The sequence below is a fragment of the Oryx dammah genome, unplaced genomic scaffold (genome assembly GCF_014754425.2).
Source record: "Oryx dammah isolate SB20612 unplaced genomic scaffold, SCBI_Odam_1.1 HiC_scaffold_29, whole genome shotgun sequence".
Lineage (NCBI taxonomy): Eukaryota > Metazoa > Chordata > Mammalia > Artiodactyla > Bovidae > Oryx > Oryx dammah.
This window is the reverse complement of record NW_024070213.1, coordinates 436119-461667: the sequence shown is the minus strand read 5'-3', so window position 1 is coordinate 461667 and position 25549 is coordinate 436119. Positions and strand designations below refer to the sequence as shown.

General features: G+C 66.4%; 3 protein-coding genes across 6 annotated transcripts in view; all 3 read right to left on the bottom strand.

Annotated features, from left to right (window-relative positions):
- Window positions 1-742: 742 nt before the first annotated feature.
- MAPK12 (mitogen-activated protein kinase 12) lies at window positions 743-8678 on the bottom strand. The gene is made up of 12 exons (XM_040233593.1): window positions 8383-8678; window positions 8182-8311; window positions 5870-5928; window positions 4991-5102; window positions 4866-4895; window positions 4586-4633; window positions 3963-4077; window positions 3686-3757; window positions 3455-3534; window positions 3306-3384; window positions 3055-3228; window positions 743-1285 (listed from the first exon to the last, which is right to left on the bottom strand). The coding sequence occupies exons 1-12, from the start codon at window positions 8505-8507 to the stop codon at window positions 1206-1208; spliced, it is 1104 nt and encodes a 367-aa protein (XP_040089527.1). The 5' UTR covers window positions 8508-8678; the 3' UTR covers window positions 743-1205.
- Window positions 8679-10362: 1684 nt separating this feature from the next.
- Window positions 10363-17153, bottom strand: MAPK11 (mitogen-activated protein kinase 11). Of its 2 annotated transcripts, none has more exons than XM_040233595.1 (12): window positions 16950-17153; window positions 14075-14204; window positions 13942-14000; window positions 13734-13845; window positions 13633-13662; window positions 13505-13552; window positions 13310-13424; window positions 12950-13021; window positions 12633-12712; window positions 12134-12212; window positions 11879-12052; window positions 10363-11625 (listed from the first exon to the last, which is right to left on the bottom strand). In XM_040233595.1, exons 1-12 carry the CDS (start codon window positions 16967-16969, stop codon window positions 11546-11548), a joined length of 999 nt encoding a protein of 332 aa, XP_040089529.1. In that variant the 5' UTR covers window positions 16970-17153; the 3' UTR covers window positions 10363-11545. The 2 variants fall into 2 exon arrangements, with proteins under 2 accessions (XP_040089529.1, XP_040089528.1); XM_040233594.1 differs by lacking the exon at window positions 16950-17153 and adding an exon at window positions 16228-16389.
- Window positions 17154-20443: 3290 nt separating this feature from the next.
- The window catches only part of PLXNB2 (plexin B2), a 27155-nt gene continuing 22049 nt past the window's right edge, over window positions 20444-25549 (bottom strand). The window contains exons 24-38 of one of the 3 annotated variants that reach the window (XM_040233577.1): window positions 25258-25487; window positions 25003-25184; window positions 24588-24654; window positions 24273-24419; window positions 23613-23769; window positions 23378-23478; window positions 23222-23306; window positions 22957-23111; window positions 22708-22868; window positions 22486-22633; window positions 22036-22100; window positions 21786-21861; window positions 21401-21475; window positions 21164-21302; window positions 20444-21079 (exon numbers count right to left, since the gene is read on the bottom strand). In XM_040233577.1, coding sequence (XP_040089511.1) covers window positions 21198-21302; window positions 21401-21475; window positions 21786-21861; window positions 22036-22100; window positions 22486-22633; window positions 22708-22868; window positions 22957-23111; window positions 23222-23306; window positions 23378-23478; window positions 23613-23769; window positions 24273-24419; window positions 24588-24654; window positions 25003-25184; window positions 25258-25487 — 1754 coding nt within the window. In that variant the 3' untranslated portion in view covers window positions 20444-21079; window positions 21164-21197. The remainder of the gene's footprint in view (window positions 21080-21163; window positions 21303-21400; window positions 21476-21785; window positions 21862-22035; window positions 22101-22485; window positions 22634-22707; window positions 22869-22956; window positions 23112-23221; window positions 23307-23377; window positions 23479-23612; window positions 23770-24272; window positions 24420-24587; window positions 24655-25002; window positions 25185-25257; window positions 25488-25549) is intronic. The other 2 variants (XM_040233580.1, XM_040233578.1) reach the window with 2 other exon arrangements.

Below are 25549 nucleotides of genomic sequence, written 5' to 3'. Positions count from 1 at the left end.
CTTGACCGTATATTCGGCTGAAGCAGCTGTGCGCGAGGCTGGGAGAAGGAATACGGGCTAATCCCGCCTTGCGCGCTCCTGCCGAGGGAAACAGTCGGGAGGAGCCCCAGGGTGGCCCCTGGCCCATCGGCAAGTCCTCTGCAACGGCCAGCAGAGGGCTCCGCGGGCTCGCCAGCGCCGGCTGCGTATGGCCGGGCCTGCGACAGGAGTAGGAACACGGAAACCACCCTCTGCTACAGCACAGGCCTCAGAGGCCCCTGAGAAGCCGCGAGCGTCTTGCGTGACCCTGCCACCCCAAGAACCTGGCCTTAGAGAGTGCGGGTACCCCAGAGTTGACACCTGAGTTGGACCTTGACCCCCTCACCCCCGTCAGGCCCTGCCCTGCATCTGGCTCCAGGGTCTAAGCTTAGAGGAAGGAAATGGCGACCCACTCGGCTATTCTTGCCTGGAGAATGCCATGGACAGAGGAGCCTGGCCGGCTCCAGTCCATGGGGTCGCAAGGGACAGGCGGAGCAACTACACAAGGACAAAGGGCGGGGCCAAGCCCTAACTTGGGGGCTCCAGGCTTGAGGCTCACTGACACAGGTTGGGGGTGCGGTGGGGTCAGCTTTGTGACCTGGGAAGGAAAGGTTGCCCAGGCCCAGTGGCTCAGGGTAGGGAGAAACTCCCAGACCAGCCTCCTTACTCGAAACAAAACCCTGAAGGTGGAGCTCAGCCCAGGAATGAGGAAGTGAAGCAGAGGGAGGCCTACAAAAGGGTTTATTTCGTCCAGCCGAGGGGCCACCATGTGGCCAACGTGCATTCCAGGCTGGGGGTGAAGAAGCGTCCACACGAACGCCCCCAGGAGACGCATCCCTGAGTCGGCATCCTGTCCTTCCTTCTCAGCACAGTTCAGAGAAGGCAGGGTCACAGGCCAGGACTTGATCCCAAGCCCCATCCCACCCCACTGGCTCTGAAGCTTCTGGTGCATCCTGGGGGCGGGGACTGCTGCTGGCAGGGTCAGAGGCCAGCCCCAGGTCAGGCGGGCATCCTATCCAGAAAGTCCAGATGCTCCTCTGAGGTTAGGCTGAGATGGGGTCTGTGAGCAGAGGAACAGGCTTCCAAGAGAGGTTCCGTGGAGCAGGGGGAATCCAGCCTCAGCCAAGGTCACAGTGGCAGATGGGATCTCCCGTCCAGGTGGAGCCCCAGCCAGGGCCCAGGAGTCTTCACAAGGCTGTCTCCTTGGAGGCCTTGGCCCCCAGCTGCCGGGGAGGCTTGAAGCTGAGCACCTCTTTATATGTGACACCTGGGGCCAGGACAGACTCATGGGAGAAGGCGCCCACCACCCATCAGACAGGCCCATGGTCACACCGAGGATCGACGCCAGCAACCCAGACCAAGCGCTTGCCCGGACCAGTGGCAACTCCTGAGATTCCACTCGGGGTGGGGATGGGGAAAACTGCTGGGCCCAGAGCACAGGCCACTGACCTAGGGGCTCACTGCCCCCCTAGATTAGTCAGAGATCTGACTCTGACTGCCAGGGCTTAGGCCCCAAGGGAGCTCCTTTGTCCCACATGTGCGAGTCCACTCGTGCCCATCCACAGGGACTGGATGGGACTCCTGTAGCCAGCCCACACCCACGGCCCCTAGAGTGGCTTTGGCCCCACAGCCTGCCTCAGTGAACAGAGGATGTTGCAGGAACATAAACCAATGTGTTCACTGGAGTGGAGCTACGCAGAGTCCCACCAGGGTGTTCCAGCTTCTGAATCCAGAACATCTATGAAGCCTCAAACAAGAGTCGAATTCCCACTGACCACCTGCATCTCAGGCTTCCTCACCAGTCCCCATGTTCCCTGCACCATGCCCAGAGCAGGCAGTCCCAAGGGAGGGGCGCTGTCCGCCTCCCCCAGCGTGCCCACACTCGCCGGGCCAGGAGAGCGCCCGTCTGGGGCCCCGTTCAGAGGCTCGACAACGCGTGGTCTGTGTGGTTTGCCCAGTGAGGGGCACTGTGGGGCGCCTCCCAGGCCATCCGTCTGACCCTCATGAGGGAGGGGCCAGGCCACACGGGGAGGTCCGTGTGGAAAAGCCCTTGCTGGAAGAATGGCCTTTCCCAGGGAGACAGGAAGTGATGAGCTTGAATTCCTGACCAGGGACTTAACCGCAAACATGGTCTATAGTAAAAGCAAAAGCTTTTACTACAGTTTGGGGCGAGAACCACAGACAGGATCCTGTGGCCCGTGGGTTTTGGTTTTCTGGTCTTTTTTTAGCAACAGAAAACTTATAAGCACAAAACAGCACAGACAAGGGTGGAGCCCCCACTGGTGGCACTGAGGACCCAGGGACCCTAAGGAGCTTGGTGTAAGCAGCACAGCCGCCCGGCTCTGCCCGCTCCTCCACGTCCAGGACCACAGCGCTGGCCTGAGGCTTGGCCGGGACGGGGTCTCGGACGGCAGCCACCAGGCCCGCAGCTCCAGCGGCCCTACTGCTGTGTCCCTCTCTCTCTGGGGGGCCCAAAGCCACGGAGACACCACGTGCTGGTTGAGGCCCCATCCAGCGTGGGGCGTCGGGGACCAGGCAGGCATCCCTGAGCCCAGCCTCGGGCTGAGCAGGGGCAGGCAGCCCTCAGAGACCAGCAGGGCCCTCGGGCTGAGGGGACAGCCAGCGCAAAGCCTGGAGCGCAGAGCGCAGGTGGGGGTGCTCAGTGGGCTGGAGAGGACGGACTGGGGTGTGAAGAAGGTGGATGGCAGACGGGCTGCCTGGCAAAGACCTGACCCTCCCAGCAGGACAAGGGTGCTGTGTGGCTGCATGGTAGAAGGGATCTTCAAAGGGGCAAAAAGGCCAGGAGATCCAAGACGTACGAACAGAGGCCTGGGGAGGAGTTCTGAGGGGCTCCGGGTCAGCCCAGGCCCTGGCCTAGACGTGGATGGGCATGCTGGCCACTCCAGGCGCCGGGAGAGACCCAGTGCCTGGATCTGCCTTCTGACCTCCTGCCGCGTTCCTCGCTGAACCTGCACCCCGGGGCGGGCGGCACCCTGAGCCCGGCCACCCGCACAGCTGACCCGGGGCCCCACTCACGCTTCCACTCATCCAGCGTGCGGTCCATGTCGTCGAAGGACTCATCGTACTTCTGGGCCTGGGGCTCGTCCTCCGTGTCGTGCAGTGACTCGAAGTAGGGATGGGCCAGCGCCTCGGCCGCCGTCACCCGCCGCTCTGCGTCCAGCACCAGCATTTTCTCCAGGAGGCTCACGGCTGCGGGGAGGGCAGGTCAAGCCGGCCGAGGGCAGCGTCCCAGGCCCGGGACCCATGCCCACCCCAGCGCCACCTACCCAGGGGGCTTGCGTTGGTCAGGATGGAGGCAAAATCCTTCTTCTCCAGCTCAGGGAGGCCCTTCATGTAGTTCTTGGCCTGCGCGGGAGGAGAGCATGAGGGGCCAGTCCCGGGCCCGTTCCCAGCCCCTGCCCAGCCCCCGGCTGACCTCGTCACTTTGCAGCCTCTGCACAAACTCCGCGGGAGGCGTCCCTGTCACCTTCATGATCTCCTTCAGCTGGTCCAGGTCTTGGCCAAGGTCAGGAACACAGAGTGGGCCAGAGACGGGGCTCGCCCACCCACCTGCTCCCAGCAGGTGCCCCCCAGGTACAGGGTAAGCCCCCCCAAGCCCAGCCCCAGGTGCAGGGTAAGCCCCGGTCTGGCCCTCGGTGTAGGATACGGTCGTTGCCTTTGAAGAGTGTCTTCCCTGTGATCATTTCGGCCATGATGCAGCCCACGGACCAGATGTCCACTGAGACAGAAGCCCCTGCGTCAGGGCTCCGCGGGCTGGGGAGGGGGGCACACACAGACGGGAGGGGGCGGTGGAGGGGTCGTGGGCACCGGACCCATCTGGCCTGCCACCCCCCCCGGCCCGGCCCCCACCCAACTCCAAGCCTCCCCACGGAGCAGCCGCCACGGACCCCTGGGGAGCAGGGCGCGGGCGGGCAGCTCCTCACCCGTCTGCGTGTAGTGCATCCAGTTCAAGATGACTTCAGGCGCGCGGTACCACCGGGTCACCACGTAGCCGGTCATCTCGCTGTCTGCCTGCCGGGCCAGGCCGAAGTCCAGGATCTACAGCCAGAGTCAGAGGAGGTGGGAGGCAAAGCGGTCCCTGGGGAGTGGGTGGGCCGACTGTGGTCCAGAAGACCCCAAGGGGCCCAGGCACAGTGGGGCCTCGGGCCAACCCTCTGGGGCTGAGGTCTCTGCCACGTGCCCCTAACCCTGCCTGCAGGGCCCCCCGTCACAGCCAGGGGCCCCAGCCCAATGGGCCGCGCCTGCCCCCAACCCTCAGTAACAGGCCCCCGGGGGTCTCCTCCCCTGTGCTCCGCCCCTGTGGCTGCCCCGGCCCGGCCAGTGCCTCTGTGCAGACCCTCTCCGCCCCCCTTCTCCTCAAGCGGGTATAGGCATGTGCCCGGGGCACCCCACCGAGTGCCGCCCTAGGACCCCAGCCACGACCCAGAAGGCTGGGGTCTGGTCCGTCCACATGGGCCTGGGCCAGTCCACCTCCTGGCCTGAGAGCAGGGGCCCAGCAGGCAGATGGGCAGGTGCGGGGGGCCCCCGAGTGCCCGGCCCCACACACCTTCAGCTCACAGTCCTCATTCACAGCCAGGTTGCTGGGCTTCAGGTCCTGGGGACAAAGGGCGGCGTCAGCGCAGTGCCACCCAGCAGAGCCAGGGCCCGAGCAGCGCCTGGACATGGGGGCACGGCTGGCCCCCCCAGAGCCTTTCCAGGAAGGGTGGGGTGCCCGCCCCGGGCTGTGTGCAGATGGGGTGCTCCCTCAGGGGTGGGACGGCAGCTCCGTGATACAGCCCCTTGCACCTACAGCCAGGAGAGGCGCCTCCCCCCGGGCCAGGACTCACCCTATGGATGACGCCGGCGGCATGGATGTACTGTGGGGACAGAGAGCGGTCAGCGGCCGCCGGCTTAGGAGCCCACGCTCCGGCCAGCATGGGGCCCCTCCCAGCCCAGCAGCCCTGTGTCCCACCTTCAGCCCCTTGAGCGTCTGGTAGACGAGGAACTGCACCCGGTCTTCGCTCAGCTTCTCATGCTTCATGAGCTTTCCCAGGTCGGTGCCCATGAACGGCATCACCAGGTAGCTGCGGCGCACGACAGGGCAGAGACACTCAGGGCCGCACGGGGCCCCGTCACCCTGCGGCACGCCGTCCCCGCCTCCCACGGCGCTGCCCCGGGCCCCACCCTGCGGGCCCTGCGACGCCAGGCAGGTGAGGACTGTGCTTTGGCATTTCCAAAGGGTAACCAGGGAGACCAAGTTTCGAGGCAAGGGAGGGGGTCGAAAGCAGAGTGGTGCCTCTGGACAGGGGGGCAAGCTGGACAGGATGGGGAGACGGGGAGACACCCCGAGCACCCCACCAGGAAGCCAGGCCAGTCTGTATGCGTCCTTGACCTCCGCGAGGCTGGGCAGCGAGGAGCCCATCTCCTTGCCCGGCCGGGCCCCGGGCTCCCAGCCGAGGGGAGCGTGAGTCCAGGGGTAGCCACCTGGGCAGTCACGCGGCATGCACCGCAGAACAGTCAGCACTGGGCCGCAGAACAGTCAGCACTGGGCTCCCTGAGCCCCTCCCCTCCCGCCGGCAAAGGTCAGCAGCTCCAGTTACAGGCACAGCCTCAGGGCCCGCGTCCCGGAGCACGGGACCGCTGACAGCCCCTGGGGCCAAGACTCACACCTCTGGCACTGGAGGAGGCCCAGGTCCACCCCGCAGCACCAGAGGCATGTGGCAGACCCCCGGCCAGGCTGCGAGGCGAGGCCCGCCTCAAGGGGCCCCCCGCCAACCCCAAACCTGAAGTTGACACCCAGGAGCCACCCAACACCAGCTCCCTACCCGGCCAGCCCCGGGCTGGCACTCACAAGTCCGTGAAGTCATCCAGTGTCTCGTCGGGCGTGAACACGTCCAGCAGCCCAATCACCTTGGGAGGAGGCCAAGAGCCGGGTGGGCGGGAGCTCAGGCACCCACTGCAGGAGAGCCCCCTGCAGCTGCCCACGGGCCCAGCTCTGCCCACTGGCAGCTCTACCTTGCTTTGGCACACATGCCCACAGACAAAGGCTATTTCTGGATGGAGACCGCGGGCACCCTCTGGGGGAGGGGTAGCCTCAAGTCCGGGGCAGCCCCCAGCCATCGAAGGAGCTCAGCCCTTGGCCTGTCCTCCCTGCTCTTCCTGTCCCTACTGAAGACCCAGGACCAGCATGGGGGCAGCCAGCCCTTAGCAGGGACCATGCCTCTGCCAGACGGGTCCAGGCAGGCAGCACTAGGGCCAAACTCACAGCCCCGAAGGCCTCCACTTGGGGGGTGACACAGAGCACACAGGCAGTGTGACAGCTGGCACCCAGGCCTCCAGGGACCCCATGAAGCCTGCACATCCAAGCGGCTGGAGGGACAGGTGGGCGTGCTGGCAGGGGGCAGGCCTGGCAGAGGCCACACGAGTGGTGGCCGAGGCAGGAGACAGAGGGCTCAGAGCACTTGAGGAACCCGGGAGAGAGGCCAGGTGGCCAAGAACCAGGCCAGGGAGCCGCCAAGGAGAAGCCGAGGAAACCGAGCGGGCCCGCGACACCAGGTGAGGGCTGCCCGGATCCCAGGAGCCACCGCAGGGCGCTAGGCGGGCATGCCGCTGGGTGCGGCCCTGGCTGCGGTGCAGGGACACAGTGGACATGAGGCGGAGGGATACCTCGGTGACTGCTGCAGCCTCCAGGGCCAGACCCGGGTGAGGAGGCAGGGACACTCAGAGAGGGGCCAGAGGCAGGAGAAGTGTCAGGAGGTGGTTTCAGCAAGGATCGTGGAGGTTCGGGGGAGGCGTGTCAGATTGATGGAAACTTCCAGGCCTCTGCCTTGCACAGGGAGGTCAGTGCTGGGGGTGAGGGGCTGGGGTAAAGGAGCGGAGGTGGGCACAGAACGGGTAGGACTGGGGCACGCCTCAGCCTCTCAGAGACCGTTTCTTCCCAGGAACACAGGGTCATGAAAGGCAGAGCCTCCCAGCTAAGGGGGCAGCTGCTGTGGGTCAGGAGGTCTGGGGGAAGGCAGAGAGCAGCGGCAGTGGGGAGGCCCAAGAAAGGACAGGGCTGGGAGACCACAGGGCAGGAGCCCAGGGAGAGAGTGGACAGGCCAGAGCAAGCGGGGGAGCACGGCTGGGAGGGAGGGGACCACAGGAAGGCTCTGGCAGAGGGGTCGGTCTTCACGTGGACGAGTCCCGCGTGTGAGCAGGTGTGGCCTGCAGGTAGCAAAGCTGGCGCTTGGCGGGTATCCTCCACAAAGGGGATTCCACCCAGGAATGAGAGGGCAGGACCCACCCGAGGCGCTCAGTGAGTGGGCCCTGGAGCTGAGGGGAGTTTCCTGGTGGCCATGGGGACCAGGAGGTGCCAGCCCGCCATGACTGGCCAGGGTCTGGGCACCCAGATCACCCTCAGACTGGGCAGGAGGGGCTTGCGGGCAGGGAAGCAGGCAGCTTTCAGGGTTACAGGAGGAGCTGCACGGAGGAGGAGCGGAAGGGCCCTCTGAGGCCCGCACTGTGCAGGGAGAGGCTTGCGGCAGCCTCACGGGGTCTCCTGTGGGCAGGTCTGGAAACAGAGGAGACCCCTCCCTGGTGGTGGCCTGCCCTTCCTCACACTGTGGACGTGGGCGTCACAGGAAGGGTCTGTGTGCCCGTGGGTGCCCGGTGCCCTCCACACACGACTCACTGAACCCCTTCACCGTCAGAGACCCAGGGACTCTGAGGGAGCTGACAACTCTGATTCTGCCTTCCTCCGGGTTCCCAGCCGCCGCAGCCCCAGGGCTGGGGCTCAGGAGGCAGACTGGGGTAAGGAGAGGGGCTGGAGAAGCAGGGAGGGGGCAGCCGCCAGCGCGGGGAGCGGGGACCTTCCAGGAAAACCCTCCTCCCCGCTGAGGTCCCCGGGGCTCAAGTCAAGGTTGCCAGCGAGCAGGGCTGGAGCCCCGCAGCCTGGGCCATCCGCAAGCAGGCCCGGGCCGAAGAGCCAGAGGCGGCCGCGGGACTGGCCCAGGCGGAGCGGTCGAGAAACCAGGAAGCTGCCCTCTCGACCCCGCACGCTCAGGAGCACGGCCCGCCCCGCGGCCCCCGCCCCGCCACCCCAAGAGCAGCCCGGGGGTCTGGGGCCGGCGGGGGGCGAGCGGAGCGCGGCGGCCGCGGGTGGGTCCGGGCGGCGCGACTCACGTTCTCGTGGCGCATGTGCTTCAGCAGGCGCAGCTCGCGGTAGGCGCGCTTGGCGAACAGCTCGGACTGAAAGGGCCGGTACAGCTTCTTGATGGCCACCTTGCTGCCCGTGCGGCTGTCCAGCGCCGAGCTGCGGGGCGCACAGCTCAGCGCGGGGCCGGGACACCCCGCCCCCGGCCGCCCTGCCCGGCCTGCACTCACCACACGGCGCCGTAGGCGCCCGAGCCCACGGGCTGCAGATCCTGGTACACGACGCGCACCTCCCAGGCCGTCTTGGTCACCTCCTGGCGATAAAAGCCCTTGCGGGCAAGCGACGGAGAGCTCATGGCTGGCCGGGCACCGCCCCCGCCGCGGACACCGTGCCTCGAGGGCCGGGGACCCGGAATCCACTGGGGGACCCGGCGCGCACCCCGGGCCGCCGCCGCCGCCGCCGCCGCCGCCGCCGCCGGGGAACCCGGCTCCTGGCTGTCCGGTCCGCAGCTCCGACCCCGGCCCCCGCCTGGGCCGCCCGCGGCCCCTCCCCTGCGGGATGACCAACCGGCCCCGGGGCCCGGGCGCACGTGACGCCCCCGCCCTCCCCCCCGGCCCCGCGCCGCTGCCCTGCGGCCCCTCCGGAAACCTGAGGCGGCGCCGCCCCGGAGGCCGGAGGCGGGGGAGGGGAGCGCCGCGGCTCAGGGCAGCCCCGGGCCCGGAGCCGACCCGGCGCCCTGACCGGCCTGCCTCCGCGCTTCGCCCTCGGGCTGGACTCCCCGGGCCGAGCGCTTGGTGTCTCTGCGGGAAGCCCGTGGGTCTCGCGTTTTCTCCTTCCCGCCGCGCCCCGGGGCGCTGGCCCGTCCTGGCCACCTGAGCTTGTCAGCTTCTACCCCCAGCCCCAAATCACCGTCCAGCAGTCCCGCCAACTTCCGCCCCGCACCAGAGAACTCCCACCCCGAGGCACCTGACCTGAGCACTGTCGTGCCGACCGCCCACCCCAGGATGCCCCCTAACCCTGAGCTGGCCCTCCCACCCCAGCTCCGTTCCCACCTGTCGTGCCTCTGTCCCCCTTTCCCTGTGAAGAAGCTGATTTCCTCTCCCAAACTCAGGGCACCTACCACGCTGGAGCAGAGGGTGGTCCTGCAGGCCCCCCACCTGGCTGGGGAGACTGCCCCGAGATGTGCAAGCCTCCGCAGGTCCCGCCCCATCCAGCCCAGGCCCCAGGTTTACTCTTCAAAACACAGCCAGAGCGGCTCACTCGCCTCAGGAAGGTACGTCCAAGCCCCAAGGCGAAGGGGCACCCACTCACCTTTAGAAGGGGCATCATCGCTTCATGTGTCAGAGCCCCCTCCATGCCCTCCCCCAGCCCAGTGACCCAGGCCCGAGACACAGCGGGCTTACAAGATCCCGGGGGGGGGGGGGGGGCCCAGCCACCTTCTGCGCCCTGCACCATTGATCAGCAGCCCTGCAGCTCGCTGGCCCGAGCAGCTTTATACCTGCTCCACCGCAGCGAGCCGGCGCTCGGGAGCCGCAGGCTGGTCCACGGCCGCAGCCTGGGATCCCCGGAGCCACAATCATGTTTGCCCGAGCCCCTCATGCCCTGTGGTACCCTACCTGCCTCCTCCAGGAAGCCCCCACCTGGCCCCCTGGCTCCGGGCATTGAGGTGCGGGGCTCCAGAAGGGTTCTGCTGCTCCTGCCCCGCCCCCAGGACTCGGCCCAGCCTGGTCTCCGGGGTCCTCTGAGACTTGAGGCCAAGCAGCCATGCTGACCAGGCCTCTCTGCAGGCCCAGCTCCCAGATGATCCCCACAGCCCTCCCAAGGCCCGGGGCAGAGGCACGGAATGTCCCCAGACTAGGGACACTCTGCCTGGTCCCCAGTAGGGCCTGGGCCTTCCCAGCCTGAGCTGCAGGGAGCAGCAGGGGCTGATCACTCAGTGGGCAGCCCTCCTTGACCTGGAAAGAAAGGAAAGTCTCCCTGGCCCTGGGGAAGGCAGGCCTTTTGTTCCCCCACCCTGCATGCTCCCTGACCAGAGTGAGGGGCAGGTCTGGGCCTGGACCTGACGCTGCCCAGTGAACCTCTGAGGGCAGCGGGTTGATTGTGAGTGGACATCCTGTTCTGTCCACCTCAGAGCCCGCTGGCCCTCAGGGACCGGCAGGACACGGCCCTGCTCTACAGGCAGGAGGGGCAGCAGGAACTGGAGCCTGAGACACGAGCCAAGTGGGGGGCAGGACCCTCTTTATTGCAAAACTCCCGTGCAGGCACGTGACACTCAGACCTCCCTGGTCCTGCAGGGTGAGAGGTCACCACCTGGCAGGGAAGCCCCTTGATGGCGGGCCCACACCCCCAACACATCTGGAGCAGGGGCCTGTCCCAGAGGTCGCTGGGTCCCCTCCGCTCTGGAAGGACAGAGGACGGGGCAGACCCACAGACTAGGGCACCCCAGGTCCCGGCAGCAGAACCAGAGGGCGGGCAGAGGTTTCCATCCACTCGGAGCCAGGATCCACGTCCACACTCACGGCCACTTCCTCGAGGCCGGAGCCCCCAAGCCTGCCAGCCCCTCAGCGGGCCCGGACCCCCGTGCCTCGGGAACCTTCTGCAGCTCCCACGTCCACGGGGAGAGGGGATTTGCTCACAGAGATGCCCGTGGCCACCTGAGCCCCTTGCATGCTGCCCAGCAGGCTCTTAGCAAAGCCTGGTGCCCCACCCACCTCGAGGACTGAAGGCAGGGGAGGCATCGGTACAGTCACCCCCACTTGGGCCTGCGGCTGGTCACACAGCGGCTCTCAGGAGCCCTCAGACACACACGCCTCAGTTTGCTCTGACGTGGATTCCAGGACACGCGCTGCCTACAGCATGGGCAGACGTGGCCCAGGCAGCCGCCCCACTCCCGCGCCCCCACGGAAGACCCTGTGAGCCTCAGCACTTTTGAAGGGAGCACCTCCCTTCCAGACGGAGCAGCTCCGGCCATCAAGACTCCTCCTCTGTCTCAGGGAGGCTCCAGCCCCAGTGTATGTACCCCCGCCCCCACAGAGCCAGCCCTCTGGGGTCCAGGTCTGAGACACACTGCCCAGGGAGAGCTCTTCTGGCACCCAGGTCCCCCCAGGGAGGCCCTAAAGGGGACCTCAGGAGGGGCAGGAGGACCAGGGCGTGCAGGATGCTCTGCCTGGGTTCCCACACCGGCGGCTCATGCCCGTGCGGGCGTCCACACACGCGCAGGTTCCCCAGAAGGCGCAGCATGAGGACGGGGGTCCCAGGCCAGGGCTGGGTGCCACTGGCTGTGGTGGCGTCAAGGCAGGCGCCCCCCACGGGGGCCTGGCAGGCCGGGACTGGCAGCAGGTGGGCTCAGGCCCCCACTCGAGTTCCAGTGGGGAGGCTGGCAGCAGCGTTTCATCACTGCTCAACGTCCAGGCTGCCCAGCGGCTGCGGGGGCTCTGGGGGCTTGAAGCTGAGGACTTCCTGGTAGGTGAGCTCTGTGCGGGGAGGGGGGAAGCGTGTGCTCAGGCCCCCAGCGGCCCAGGCCCCCCGCCTCCTGGGAGCACCCCTTTTCCTGGGCCCGCCCTGTGCGGCCCCCAGGTTTCTGGTGGACTCACCCAGGCCTAGCTCTAGCTGCCCCCGCCTGCCCCAGTGTTGGGGGGGTAGATGTCCCCCAACCCAGACCCTCTCGGAGGAACAGGAGCCCCCTGCTGAGAATGGCCAGGGCCAGCCTCGGGGACGCGGCCCCACCCTTCCACTCCTCCACCGTGCGCTCCTTGGCCTCCACGCTCTCGTCGTAGGGCTCCGCCTCGGGCTCGTCCTCTGGGTCGTGGTACTGGCTGAAGTAGGCATGTGCCAGGGCCTCGGCCGCGCTGACCCTCTGGTCACTGTCCAGCACCAGCATCCTGCCCAGGAGGTCCACAGCTGCAGAGGCAGGGGTGCCAGGTCAGCTCCACCCCCAGGGCCGAGCGTGGAGCCCCACCCAGGCCCCCGGCCGGTCCTCACCCAGGGGGTTGGCTCCGCGGAAGATGGTCCTGAGGTCCTTCTGGGGCACGGGAGGCAGGGACTGGAGGTAGGTCCGGGCCTGGGTACCCACAGAGGGCCTGAGGGGCTGAGCAGGGCCTCCCCGCCCCCGGCCCCAAGCCAGGCAGGGGCTTGATGGGAGAGGCCCCCAGCCTTTCTCTCCAACATGCCTGGCCAAGGGCATGCGTGGAACAAAGACTTCCCTTCTAGGATCTGGGGGCTCCAGCACCTCGCCTGGCCCCACAGGCCGGCAGGCCCAGGTGTGGTGCCACTCCACAGTCCGTGGCCAGGACGCTGCAGGTGCCCAGGCTTCACCCGCCCTGTCCCTCACGCCAGGAGTGTCTCCCCAGGTCTCCCTGAAGGGGCCGTGCCCGCCTTAGGGTCTGTCCCACTGTGACCCATGCTCCCCCCATGGGGGCCCATCTAGTCCCACAGGCCCCTTCCACCAGGTCAGCAGAGGGGCTGGTCACCAACAACTCACATGTTCTGAGGATATCTTTGCTAGAACCTCAGGGCTGGGTGTGCCCACCACCTCCATGATACGCTTCAGCTGGTCGATGTCTGCCTGGCTCAGGAAAGGTCCAACGGCCAGGCATGGACTCTCCTGGGATCCCAGACCCCAGACCTTGGGTCACTGCCCAGACCCTGCTCTCCTGCCGCTGGGGACAGTGAACCCAAAGTGGCATGGTGTGGGGCGGAGGAGGCAAGACTGGCCAGAAAGGGCCAGAGCCCACGTCCCTCGACCCCCACCCTGCAATAGGAGACCCAACCTTCCTCCCCAACCTGAACCAAGGATACAGTCACTTCCAGGGAAGAGAGCCTTTCCCTGGAGCAGCTCAGCCATGATGCAGCCCACGGACCAGATGTCCACTGAAGGAGAAGGTGTCGCCATCAGTCTGCCCACCCCAAGTCCCGCCCCAGAGAGCTGGGGGCTGGACCCACGGCCCCACGGTCACATCCAGGCCCCTTCCTGACGGCACCCTGGGCAAGGCAAGGGTCAGCCCAGGAGCCGCGGTGCCCTGCCTCTCTGAAGGTCTGGTCCTGAGCGCCTGGCCTTGGCCCCAAGACCCCTGGCCTCCGGGCCCGCCCACCCCTCGCAGGCCCCGCCCCTCGCAGGCCCCGCCCCCCGCAGGCCGCGCCCTGTGGGGCTGCCGTCACCTGTCTGGTTGTAGTGCATCCAGTTCAGCATGATCTCGGGGGCCCTGTACCACCGCGTGGCCACGTAGCCAGTCATCTCCTCGTCTGCCTGGCGCGCCAGTCCGAAGTCCAGGATCTACGGCGACCCGCGGCTTCAGCCCCGCGGGTCTCCACCTCCCCGCAGCCGCCTCCCAGGCCCCTGCCCCGGCCGCTCACCCGCAGCTCGCAGTCCTCGTTCACGGCCACGTTGCTGGGCTTCAGGTCCTGCGGGGCGGGCGGGCGCGGTGAGAGGCCGGCAGAGTCCCGGGCGCAGGACCACGGCCGCCTCCGCGCACCGCACCTACCCGGTGGATGATCCCGGCCGAGTGGATGTACTGCGAGGGGGAGACGGCGGGGCGTCAGGCGCTGGCCCCCGCGCCGCCTCCCGCTCCCGCTCCGCGCCCACCTTTAGCCCGCGCAGCAGCTGGTACACTAGGAACTGGACGTGCTCGTCACTCAGCGCCTGGCACTTGACGATGTTGTTCAGGTCGGCGCCCATCAGCGTGGTCACCAGGTACCTGGGTGCGGCCGGGAATGAGCCCCGCGCCCCAGCCTGGCCCCCGCCCCGCCCCGTCCCCCCGCCCCGCCCCCGACGCCTCGCCCACTCCGCTCACACTTCGCTGAAATCCTCGAGGGAGGTGGCCGGCGTGAACACGTCCAGCAGCCCGATGACCTGGGGGCGTGGGGAGTCAGAGCTCCGCGGCCCCGCGCGCGGCGCGCCCCGCCCCGCCCGTCCACCCCGCTCACATTCTCGTGTTTCAAGTGTTTGAGCAGCCGCAGCTCCCGGTAGGTCCTCCGCGCGTGGATCAGAGACTGGAAGGGCCGCGACAGCTTCTTCACTGCCACCCTCTGGCGCAGCTGGGTGTCGTAGGCCGAGCTGCAAGGCCGCGCGTCAGGCCCTGCCTCGGTCACTGGCCAGAAGGCCACCGGCACAGGCGTGAGACCCCACTCGCTCCCAGGCTCTCCCCTCCCTCCTGAGGTCGTCTTTTTTTAAAAAAAAATATTTGTTTGGCTGTGCTAGGTCCTAGTTGAGGCATGTGGGATCTAGTCCCCTGACCAGGGATTGAACTCTGGCCTCCCTGCATTGGAAGGAGGGCATCTTAGCCACTGGACCACCAGGGAAGTCCCCCTCCTGGGGTCTTGCTCCTTCCTCCAGAGGCAGGTCCCGTTCCACTGACCCCCTGACTTCCGACCTCCCGAGCCCACCTGAATTTCTCCTGACTCCTGCCCCCAACTCAGGGTGGAAATACCACCCCAGGGAAACAGCCAGAAGTGTGTTGCCAGGACAGATGTTCCTCCAGCTCCCTGTGGCCACGGGGTCTGGGAGGCCCCTGGGGGGTCCCAAAGCCACGTCCAAAGCCCCAGAATGTTCAACACGTGGAGGAGAACCTGACCAAAGGCATGTGTTGCATCCCTGTCTGTGGCAGTGAGAGACTAGACAGTAGGGAATGTCCAGCAGAGGGTGGCGTCTGGACCCCCAGAGTGCTTCCCCTCCTGCTGCCCCACTCCCCGGAGGCCCAGACCTGCAGCCTCCGTGCCCAGCTGCGCAGTGTGCCCTCCGCCCTCCCTCTCCACCGCTGTCTCAGGATCCGCCTTCCCTCCTGCGAGCTGTCCTGTGTGGCCACCCCACCCCTCCACGCCCACGCAGGGAGCCTCCTGCAGCAGGCGGGATGCTCGTGGGCGATGGTGGAGGAAAGCCGCTCTGGAGTGGGAGTCAGGGGGAGTTGCCCCTCACAGGGGAGGGGAGCAGACCCTTTTCTGTCTGCAGGGTCAGCAGAGGACTGTGGGGATTGACACCAGGCCATCAGCCTCATCCGAGGAGGGAGGGAGCCCAGGAGTGACACCTGCCTGGGGGCCCGCTTCCAGCCGGGGCTCTGTCAGCTCCCCCAGGGGCCACACACACATACCCTCTCCTGCCACTGAGGCCTCAGTGGGAAGCCAGGGCCCGCTGGCTGGGGCGGCTGGAGTGGCCTGGGGTTCCTGATGGCTGGCCAGTGACAGCAGGAGGCCTGAGGCCCAGGAGACCCCAAACCCCTTCTCTAGGCTCCAGCGCTGGGCCCTGAGGGTGATCTGAAGAGTCCCACTTGGCACCTTCTGCCACGTTCTAGAGCAACAACTTTCCCCCAGGGGCCTGCCTTGCTATACCCATGCCCCCACAGACACCTGGCATCTCACCGGTTCTGGATTGGGGGGGCATCCTTCAACATCCACACCCACAACTGGCCTCACTGTCAACACTGAAACCCCAAGGACGTCTGCAAGCCCTGCCCGGCTCCACCGGGTCCAGAGGCCTCCCCAGGCCCCACCCTCCTGTCTAGGCCCCAGGGTCTCTCTTGATTGGGGCAAAAATGGGGAGGGGTGTAGACCCCCTAAAGACTGTGAGGGATGGTAGCCTTCTTTGATCAGGCCTGAAACCCATTCGGAGTCTGAGACCCCTTGGAAAACGGGGGAGGGGACAGGGCCCACGGAGGAGCTGGAGGTCATTCTTAGGCAGGGATCTTGGCGCCCCACCCCCAAGCAGGGCTCTTCTTTTTCAAGCAAAACTGCCCACCCTGGGGCGGGGGTATCTATCGGAGCCCAGGGCTGCCTGACCCTTGACCGGGGAACCCCAGATGCCTGCTCAGACATCCAGGGCCACGGAGACCGGCCCTTTCGCCAGCTGTGACGCCGCAGATTCAGACCCGGAGGAGGACTCCCCGGGCTGGAGGGGCAGAGGGACGCCCCTTCCCTGGGCTGGAGCGGCGCCAGGAAAGTTTCCCCCGCGCCCCCACCCCACATTTATTCCTCGGATCCGCTTAAGGCCGGGGGTGGAGGCAGGGCGCGCCCCTCCCCGCGTCGGAACCCCGCACGGGGGGGAGGGGCGCGCGCGAAGACCCCCGCTCCCCCTAGCCCGCCCCTACCAGACTGAGCCGTAGGCGCCCGAGCCCACCGGGCGCAGCCCCTGCAGCCGCTGCGGCACCTCCCACAGCGTCTTGTTCAGCTCCAGCCGGTAGAAGCCGGCGCGCGGGCCCGACATGTCCGGAGCGGCCGCAGCTCGGCGCGCGCCCCGCCCCGCGCCCGGCGCCCCGCGGAGCCCCAGCCGGCTGCGAGAGGCGGGGCGGGGCGGGGCCAGGGAGGGGGTTCCAGCAGACGGACGCGCGGCTTCCAGCGGCGGCTGGGCGGAAAGCGGCCTTCCCGGGGAGGGGAGGGCGGCGACCGTGGAACGGCTCCTGGCTCCTCCCGCGGCCTCCTCCCGGGGACCGCGCGCCTCCCCCAAGCGCGCCGCGTCTGTCCTCGGCGCGGCACCGCCCGGCCCGGGCCGCTGCCACCTCCCGGGCTCGGCTCCCCGCACCCTCTCGTGCCCGCACCCAGGGCGCCACCCTTGCCCACCTGCCTTCGCCGCACTCCGCCACCCGCCTGCTCTGGGTCCTGCGTCTCCCCGCTCCAGGCTGCTCGGGGCGGCACCCCTCCTCTCCCGGCTCCTCATCCGGGCCCTGCACCCCTCCCCTCCCCCAGCGAGCTTCTCCTGGAATGAAGGCAGAATCCTCTAAATCAGAGAAGCCAGGGCGAACCATGGGACATATATATATTTATATTCATATACATATTTTTCAGATAAATATGTAAATGAATATTTACATACCCCCAATAAAAGCTAGGCATTTGGTTGGGTAGGGTCCCTTCCGCGTGGGCCGATGGCGGCGCCTTGGACTCTGGGTCGCCCTCGCTTCCCTTCCCGTTTGGCCATCCGGCCTTGGCCGTGTGGTTCGCTTCCCGGTAAAGCTTCCCCGACCTGGTGAGGCCTCCTGCAGCGGCGGCTGCTCGGCCGGGCTCAGCCGCACCCTGGGGGAAGCGCAACTGCCGGGCCGGCCCGGAGACCCGCCCTCAGGACCAGGGACAGCGGCGGCGCCGGGGGCGGGGGGGGAATGGGAGGGCTGGACTCAGGAATCTCTCCTCACCTGGGCCCTCTTTGGGGCCTGGTACCAGTCCTCCTGCTGAAGTAGCCCCCTCAGCTGTGACCTCTTCCAGGAAGCCCACTCTGACTTTCCCAGGTACTGCGAGGTCTCGAACTGCGAACTCCACCCCGCACAGGCCATTTCCTCTCTGCCCTTGGAAGGTGCAGTTTGCACCGGCTGCTGTCACTGAAGGGGCTGGGCCTATTTCAGCATCTTCTGTTTGAAGTGACCAGGGTTGGGATAGAGCATCTCTGGGGAGTCAACCCCCTGACCCGCACCCTGGGGAAGCGGCGTGGTTGGGGGTGGGGCGGCGCTCGGCTGCCCCTCCCAAGAGAGTACGACTTCAGGCTGGGTGCCAACCTTCCCCTTTTATGAAACAAGCAAAAATCTGAGTTTTTATGTGAAACCTCCTGATATTCAAATATTGATAACCAAATTAAAACATAACGCAGTCCCAGACAAACGGACAGTTGTGCCTGGCGAATCCGGGTCCTGCAGGGAGCCCAAACGTAAGAAGGGTGCCGGGTCCCACTCCCAGCGCGCGGGCCTCAGTTCCTTTCTGGGCGCCGGGAGCGCGGGATGCGGTGAAGACGCTGGTGTCCCCGTCCCCAGCCCCCGGCCCTACCCCCGCTTCCTCGGGGCCCCGCTATGGGGACACCTTTCCGGCCGGGGGAAGTGACTGAGGTTTTGTGCGGAGTTAATGGAGCTTCAGCTAAAGCGAGGAGGGAGGGGAGCGGCGGGCCGTGGGAACCGGCCGCGCGCCGCAGGGAGGGGCGGCCTTTGTCTGCGCTGAAGCCGCGTGGGGCGGGCCGCGTTCCCATGGCGACCGGCGGCCCCGGCCGGGCGGGGTAGAGCGGGCGCCGGGTCCTCCCTCCTCCAAGGGGGCCAAGAGGTCTGTCGACTAAGGGAGCCCCGCCCGGCCTTCTCCCGTCGCCCTCTTTCCCCCGGAATCGCAAACGCGAGTGGGGATTCTGTCCTCCGACAGGATGCCCAGTTTTTGCCCCTCACTGTGCTGTGTTTTCAGGGTCGTCCTGGCCCGAACCTGGAGCAGGGCTGCCATGGATCAAGGGCAGACAGGAGCGGCAGGCTCTGCCCGTGTGAGGAGGGCGCGGTGGGGCTGGCAGAGACGAGCCCACGTGAGCCCTGGGCCGCCGACCCGACCCCACCCCTGGCCTCTTTCCACTCCCTATTGTGATTCACGGTGGGGGGTGGGGGCGGGGCATACCAAGATCCCACATGCCATGCCTACTGTCTCCTCTCCACACGTCCAGACCACCCCCTCCTCAGCCCCACGCTGGTCTTCTGACTGGCAGCACGTCCCCCTGAAGGGAAGAAACCTTTAGGGAGGTCAGACGAACCTCCGAAAATGCTGTCTGGCCCTGTCACAAGGGCCCCGTGACTTAGAGGATGTGCCATGCTCTTAACAATCAAGCAGGGTGTGGTCCTGGGCTGGCTGTTCTCGGTAGCTTGGAAGGAAAAGTCTTCGAGGTTGCTGGTCACCCCCCCCCCCACCCCGTCTTTGCCTCTCCTGGTTCCCACTGCATTGGGAGGAAAATGGGAAGCGCAGAGTGACGGAACTCCTCGGTTTGCCAGTCTCCTGACCCCTCCAGGCCAGCCAGCCCACCCCCACGCACCCAGCATCCATGCCCGGTTTCTCCGCTGGCCCCATGAAAGCATGGCCTCTGGATCCATTCACGCACCTGTCCTCCACGGAGGAGAGCACCCCGCCTGTTGGACCTGCAGCAGAAGGCGGTCTCACCCACTCTCCCCGTTTCATGCCCAACTACCAGTGGGGAGGGGGCAGCAGTGCCTGCAGCGGTCCAGTCTAGGAGCTAGGTAGGCCTCCAGGTCCCTGCTCCCTCTAGCCTCCCCCACCCTCAGGTTGGCACTTCCAAATTGTGGCCCCCTGCTCCAGTCTAGCAGTGTCTTCTTCTGCCTTCCTGACCTAGTACAGAGCCGTGTCGGTGCCCCTCAGCGTAGGGGTGCCACTTGTGTGCCTTCCATGTGGGAGACACCCACTCTTGTTTCATGCGGCTTGAAATCGGCTGCATGTCCAGAAGTGGCTCATGATCGAAAACCTAACCTGCTGAGACCTCTCAGCCGCAGTGGTGTACACCAGGTGGAGACACAGGCCGGGGGGCCTGCCAGTAGCCTCCAGATCCTGGGAATAAAGCCACACATACCGGAAAGCAGGTCAGACGGATGGAACCCAAAGACATGTGAGCACCTGGATGGAACCGGATCTGAAGCTGGACCCTTCACTTGCTTTTATGAAGCCACTAAATCCCTTTCCTGTTGGGGTTGGTATTCTTGGACCACATGGGCTTCCTCAAGGCAGACCCTTTCTGCCCCCTTTACTGCTGTGTAGCTAGTGCCCAGGACGTGTTGAATGAACACGTGAGGGCCCTGACACACTGACGCGTGCGTGCATGTGCACGCCTGTGCTCACGGCACGTGTGCTAGATGGCCACAGGCTGGTACACCTCCTGGTTCCTGTGCTGTGTGCAACGTGCGATTGGGAGCGAGCCCCTGCCCCCAGGGAGGCCTCTGGGGCAGCCCCCCTCCCTGCACTAACAAAGGGGCCTCATGCTCTTGGGTACACGGCCCTTGAGCTCTGCGTATGTGCTGAGTCATCCTGGGCTGGTCTAGGGCACCCGGGAGGTGCCAACCCTAAAGGACCCACAGCCTTGAGCAGCAGGGACACAGAGCCTCTCTCCAGGAACCACCGTGCCCACCCGTGTGTACGCAGTAGGGGCTGAGCAAACGTGTGCTGGTTGGACCACGCTGTGGGGCACCCCACCTCGGAAAGGAGCAAACAGCTCCCCCGCGCTCACGCCATGCCCGCCCCTACCACCAGAGGGCGCCCAGGCAGCCCCTCCCCCACTGGGCCGGACGTCTTGCTCTCAGGGTCTCTGGGACCAGCTCCTCTCCACAGCCCAGAGCTCACGGCCGGTCTGATCATCATCCTGTCCCGCTGGGGCTGCACAGCCCGGTCTGACCAGCATCCTGTCCCGCTGGGGCCGCAGGGAAGACAGGGACCGAGGCCCCACAGGCACAACAGGAGGCGGGCTTCTGGGGCCACAGAGAATGCATGGGAAGTGAGACCACAGGCAGATCTGGGGACAGGGCAGCTGTGCAGGGATGGCAGACTGGCGGCTCCAAGAAGAACCCAGCCAACCAGCAGAATGAAAAAAACAACTGTATTTGATTTACAATTCACAAGATTTACAAAAAGGGTTGGGGTGGTCCTGGCAGACCCGCTCCTGGCCCCCCAGGCCTGGGCAGGGCCTCCGGGTCAGCCTGTCTGACAGGCCGAGACCAGGACCCCCGTCTGCTGGGGCCCTTTTGGCCGCCTGGGCCTCGACGTCTGACGTCCAGCTTGACCTTTGAGGTGGGGTCTGCAGCACGGAGTCCCCGGAGTGCCGGCACCCCGCAGGGCAGGCCCGCGAGGTCAGCGAGGCATCGTACCGCTTCTCTGCCTCCGTCCAGGCGGGGCGGAGGCACACAGTCCAGGCACTGGGTCCCAGGGGCCGCAGGCACTCAAGCCCCGCCACTGGAGGCCAAAGCCAGGTGTCTGAGGCGGCTGCTGGTGCTCGGGGAGGGGACTGAGGCCTGACTGCCCCCAGCAGCCCAGCGTGGCACCGGGGCGTAAGGCACGTTTTTCGAATCACTCAGGAGACACTGGATGCTGGTTCTTCGAGAGGGAGCTGGTGTTGGCGGCGCCCGGCTCTATTGCTCAGGGAAAGATGCTGACGTGGCTGCAAGCGCAGGGGGGCAGTCCCCCGCCACACACGCTCGGAAGCCCGGGGCTGCTCCTCTGCCGGGGAGAGAAGGGCTGAGTCCTGCCCACTCGTCCCCGTCCCCCAAGGCTGCCCAGCGCCTGGCACCGCGCATCACACACCTGTGTCCCAGACCGTGATGCTGGAGGTTGGAGGTCAGAGGTCCGTGACCTTGTTCTCAAGCGCAGCCGCGATCTGCTGGAGCCGGAAGGCCAGCTGCATCTTCTGGGCAGCAGGGTCCTCCTCCAGGGCGTTGATGATCTTGGTTGGGGGAGGGGGGTGCAGGTGATGTCAGATCACAGCCCAGGGGAGGGGCGCCCGACGAGTGCTGCCCTCCCCGGGGAGGCCGGGACCCCTACCTCGTCATAGTACTTCTGCGTGTACTGGTAGAGCTGGTGCAAGGCCACAAGGGTGTTCAGGGAGTCCGTGTGTGCCTGAAGGGCCGGGGCAGGGGCTGCATGACCCACAGGGGCCAGAGGCTGTGCCCCAGGGGGTGGGCAGATACGAAGGGCCCCCCTCCGACCCCATCACAACACTCAGACACACAGCGTGCCAGGCACAGCTTCCCATCCACGCGGGCCCCGGGCAGGCGGGGCTGGCTCAGCCCTCTCTGGGTCCTGTGGGCACATCGCCTGCCCCCAGGGCTGACTCCTGCCGCCCCCCGCGGGGCCTTCAGGGTGGGGCAGAGGGCTAATCCTGGGGTGTGGGGGGGGTCCCCACCTGTGTTCCCTGTGCCCCCCTTACCCGGGAAATCTCTGCCAGGTGTGTGTTCATGTCCTGGTCGCTGACCTGCACCATCTCTCTGACCCCCTTGTAGTAGCTGTGGGGGATGGGGGAGAGAGAGTTACACAGGGTAGGGGCACTGGAAGTGGGCGCAGTGGGCCCCAGAGGGTGGGCCCTCCTCCTGATCACAGGCACCACCCAGGGGCCCCGCTGGGTGGGCGCTGAGGGTGGGCAGGCGGGGTCTGGCCTGGTGGGCGGGTGCGGGACTCACTCCTCCACCATCTTCTTGTAGGTGGAGATCTCCTTGGCGTAGAGGAGCTTGTTGCTGGGAGAGTCCTGTGGGGATTGGAGCCCAGTGACACCCAGGCCAAGACACCCAGAGGAAGAAGGGTGTGCGGGGGAATGGCTCCCACAGGGTAGCTTGCCCCGCCTGGCCACAGACCTGACAGTGTTTTTGTTGTTTTATAATTTACAGGAAAACCCACTCTTACTCGTGGAAGGGGAAGGACGACAGGGTCCCTGACTGCCAGAGGGCCGCTCCCCACAGGGCCTCCCATCACACCAGGGACCGGCACCTGCCTGCCTCCTGACCTCCAGCCTCACCTGCAAACCCACGCCTGAACTGACCCCCCCTCATCCCGCCGCCTGCTTCCCTGACGCCCCCCCGCCCCCGCCCTGGTCCAGGGCCCCACCCCGCCGGGCGGCCCGCAGCTGCACGCACGCGGCTCAGCTTGTGCTCCGTGCGCGTGCAGGCGTCCATGAAGGTCTGCGCGATGACCGACAGGGAGGCGTCCACCACCTCGTGGACATGCACGTCGAAGATGAAGTGGGGGTTCTTGAGGATGTTTACCCAGAAGCGGAGCGGTAAACTGAGGCAGAGCAACAGGGCATGAGGAGGCGCCTCCGGGAGCAGGCAGGCGGGGCGGGGCGGGCAGACCCCCACCTGTTGGTCTTCCAGATGTGGACGGTGTCCTCATCCCTGATGTCGTGCTTCTCTGCCTGCTCGTCCAGGAAGTCAAAGAAGTACTTGACCGCCGGCGGCACCGCGTTCCCGGGGGCCAGCACGCTTTGAAAGAAGTTGTCCACGAACTGCTGCAGCGTGCCCTGCGGGGTGGGGCGGGGCTCAGCTCGTCCGGGCGACGAGGGGGGCGGGAGGGCCAGGCCTGCCGCCCACACGCCCTGCGAGGCCCACCTTGACGGAGAGCAGGCGGGTCAGGTAGATCTCGGTGATGGCCTTGGTGCGCTCCTTCTCCTTCACGCTGCCGCGCTTGCACTTGCCTTCGTCCACCTCGTCCGTGGGCCGCACCAGGTGCCACACCCGATTCTCCTCCTCCAGGAGGGCGTGGCCTGTGGGAGCGGCTGCTGAGGGACGAGGACCAGAGCCCAGGGCCGGGGTCCCAGCACCGGGCTCAGGTCCTCAGGGGCCAGAAGGGGCCAGACAAGGGGAAGGGACTCACGCTCCCCAGGCAGGTCCTGCTGGCTGTCCTCAGGCTGCTGGGAGACCCCCACCTTGGACAGGATGAGAGTGGCTCCGTCCCGGACCTGGAGAACAGAGACGTGAGGGCCAGCTCTACATCCCACCCTCCATGGGCCCTCCCCGCCGCCACACTCACGTTGTAGTGCATCAGCGTGTTGACACGCCTCCACCGGCCCTCCCGCTGAGAGGTCAGGTCCAGGTCTGACAGGATCTGGGCTGTGGATCCGGGACGCCACTCTGTGGGAGGACACAGCCCAGCTCCAGGAACCCCACCCCAGCCCACCCGGCCCGGCCTCCCTCTTGCCACCCCCACGCCCCGGCCGACCCAGCTTCTCCAGGCACAGAGCCAAGCCTCCAGGGATGGAGCTTACCAAGGACCACACTGTCAGCCTTGGGCCAGCGGGAGCAAGGCTGTGTGCGGTACACCTGGTCGATGACCTTCTCCTTGACCTGGGAGATGGTGTCACAGTTGAGGACCTTGACCGGAACTGCATCGACCCCTTCATCCTGGACGATCACGCTCACCGTCTGCACAGAACAGAGGACCAGCTGGGGATGGGCCCTTGCCCTCGCTCGCCCCAAACTGGAAGCAGGTTTGGGCCTCCTCCTGATGGCAACCTCTCTGATGGAAGACAAGGGGCAGAGCGTCCTGAGCCCCAGGGCCTCATCTTTACCTGCACTGTGGCTCAGCAGGACTGATAGCAGGGGGCTGCTCACATGCAGCTATCACAATACACACAGCTAATTACGGGAGCACCTGCCAAGCACGGCTTCCCCATACACACGGTTACCACCACACGCTCGGTGCGCCGGGCCCCACACATGCCTGCAGCAGCCTGGAACCCAGGAGGCAGCCGGCCTGGGGCTGTGGCCCCTAGAGCCCCTCTCCAGGGATCCAGGACCCAGACCCCTCCCTGGGCAGGGGAGGGCCCAGCACAAGGAACGGGTGCTAATGTAAGTCCGTGAAGGAGGCAAGTGGCATCCAGTTTCTGGTTTTGAGGCTGGCCCGGAACCCAGCCCTGGGGGCTCACCAGGGGTGTGTACTCCACGTCGTCCCCCAGCAGCCCCGTGTCGTTTAAGGTGTACTTGGCTTTCTTCTGCACGGCGTCCACGGGCCCCTTCTCCACCTGATGCTTGATAGCCTTGAAGAGCTTGTACAGCGGCTCCCCTGCACTATCCTGGAACAAAGTAAGGTGGCTAAACCAGGGGTGGGACTGACCGCACCAGGGTGGGAAGCAGACCCATGCAGATGGAGCTGGGCCCCAGGAAGGTGGACACTGGAGGGTTCCAGCAGCCGCTGGGTCCTCGCCCTCCCCCCACCCCGGGCAGAGCTGGGTGGGACCCACCTTGAGATACTGGTACAGGCAGATAGACATCCAATTAGACAGCATTCTCTCCACCACTGTCTCAGACCTGAAGGTGCAGAAAGGCTTTGTACAAGGGACCCACTAGTGTCCTGAGGATCAGGGGCTCTTCCAGGTACCCGGGCCAGGTACAGCAGCCCAGACTCCATCCACGTCCCGGGTCTCCGTCTCCTGCAGTGACCGATCTCCCAGGCCCCTCGGCGGAGGGGGGGCGGGGGGGGGGGGGCACTTCATCTTCCACCCCACAGGACGGTGCTGACCACACAGGACCGACGCCTCCTTCTGCCCTACTCACTAGCCCTGGCTACACCTGCTGGCCAATCAGGTGCCTGGACAAGCCTGTGCGCCCCACTGCACCCCCACCCCAGGCCCCCGAGGCGGGCCCCGCCCCGCACACCTGCGCAGCATCAGCTTGGGGTTCTTGGCCACCACGTACTGCTCCATGAGCTCTAGGAAGAGCGTCCGCATGATATCTGTGTAGTATTCCAGCTTCCCGTGCAGCGCCACGGTCAGCAGCGACGCAAAGTAGACCTTGGCGCGGGCCGAGAACTCGCGCTGGTTCTCCAGGGTGTGGATGAACTGAAGGGCAGGCCGGTCAGAGCCCCGCCCCTCCAGAGGCCCCGCCCCGCCCACACCCAGAGGCCCGGCTCACGTTGATGAGGAAGCACTTGCTGTTGAGCAGGTTGGAGAACTGGTAGAGCGCCTGCTCCACCACTGGCCGCCGAGACTCGGGGATGTCCAGCTTGCCCGTTATCATCACGTCCTTGTCGCCGTCCTTGGAGGGCAGGAAGAAGACGCGGTCGGTATAGGTCTTGTAGTCCAACACGGGGATGCCTGCCTCGTGCACGTCGTTGGTCTGGTCCTCCATCTCAATCATCAGGTCTGCGAGGGGGTCGGGGTAAGGCACGCATGGCCATCGCTGGCCGCCCGCCCCCCTCTGCCCA

Coding starts and splice junctions, on each gene's coding strand:
- MAPK12 (XM_040233593.1), bottom strand. CDS start 8,507: ATGAGCTCTCCGTCGCTTGCCCGCAAGGGCTTTTATCGCCAGGAGGTG. Junction 4,634..4,865: donor CCGCCGGCGTCATCCATAGG/GTGAGTCCTGGC, acceptor CTTTGTCCCCAG/GACCTGAAGCCCAGCAACCT. Junction 1,286..3,054: donor CACGCTGGATGAGTGGAAGC/GTGAGTGGGGCC, acceptor TCCTGGCCCCAG/GTGTCACATATAAAGAGGTG.
- MAPK11 (XM_040233594.1), bottom strand. CDS start 16,343: ATGTCGGGCCCGCGCGCCGGCTTCTACCGGCTGGAGCTGAACAAGACG. Junction 14,001..14,074: donor AACACTTGAAACACGAGAAT/GTGAGCGGGGTG, acceptor CCACGCCCCCAG/GTCATCGGGCTGCTGGACGT. Junction 12,053..12,133: donor CCGCGGAGCCAACCCCCTGG/GTGAGGACCGGC, acceptor CTGCCTCTGCAG/CTGTGGACCTCCTGGGCAGG.